Source organism: Arachis ipaensis, chromosome B03 (assembly GCF_000816755.2).
Source record: "Arachis ipaensis cultivar K30076 chromosome B03, Araip1.1, whole genome shotgun sequence".
In the NCBI taxonomy this organism is placed as follows: domain Eukaryota; kingdom Viridiplantae; phylum Streptophyta; class Magnoliopsida; order Fabales; family Fabaceae; genus Arachis; species Arachis ipaensis.
The window spans coordinates 15,949,924-15,950,365 of record NC_029787.2 but is presented as its reverse complement, the minus strand read 5'-3'; the positions used below and the strand labels follow the sequence as shown (position 1 = coordinate 15,950,365).

The following is a 442-nucleotide window of genomic DNA, read 5'->3' as shown; positions in this document are numbered from 1 at the left end:
CCTATAGATATATTTCAATCAAATTTTGGTTCAATATTGTTTTGTGATTCTTGTGAATGATTTAATTCAGTTTTGATTATATATTTTCCCTTGCTCCCAAACCTTATATCGCAGCCACTAGCTAGTGCATATGGACTTGCTAAGCATAGGGACGGTCGTTGGGAGTGGGCAATTGCTCCTGGTGTCTCACCATCTCCAAGATATCAGCATGCAGCGGTGGGATTTACTTTGCCTTTTCTTTTTGTAATTGTATTCTATTAGTCTTATTTGATTATATATTCCAAGCATCATAGTTTGTTTGATTTGATTATTATAGGTATTTGTTAATGCAAGGCTCCACGTGTCTGGTGGGGCTCTTGGTGGAGGACGGATGGTAGAAGACTCATCAAGTGTTGCAGGTATTTGTTTGTGGTGCTTCTTGAAATATTTCTGCTTGCTGGCA

At 38.5% G+C, this 442-nt stretch overlaps 1 protein-coding gene across 2 annotated transcripts in view; it reads left to right on the top strand.

The window, feature by feature from the left end:
* The window catches only part of LOC107632733 (serine/threonine-protein phosphatase BSL3), a 10,491-nt gene that overhangs the window by 4,055 nt on the left and 5,994 nt on the right, over window positions 1-442 (top strand). For both annotated transcript variants that reach the window (XM_021118283.1, XM_016336395.2), the window contains exons 8-9: window positions 115-216; window positions 317-398. In XM_021118283.1, the coding sequence (XP_020973942.1) occupies window positions 115-216; window positions 317-398 (184 nt within the window). The remainder of the gene's footprint in view (window positions 1-114; window positions 217-316; window positions 399-442) is intronic.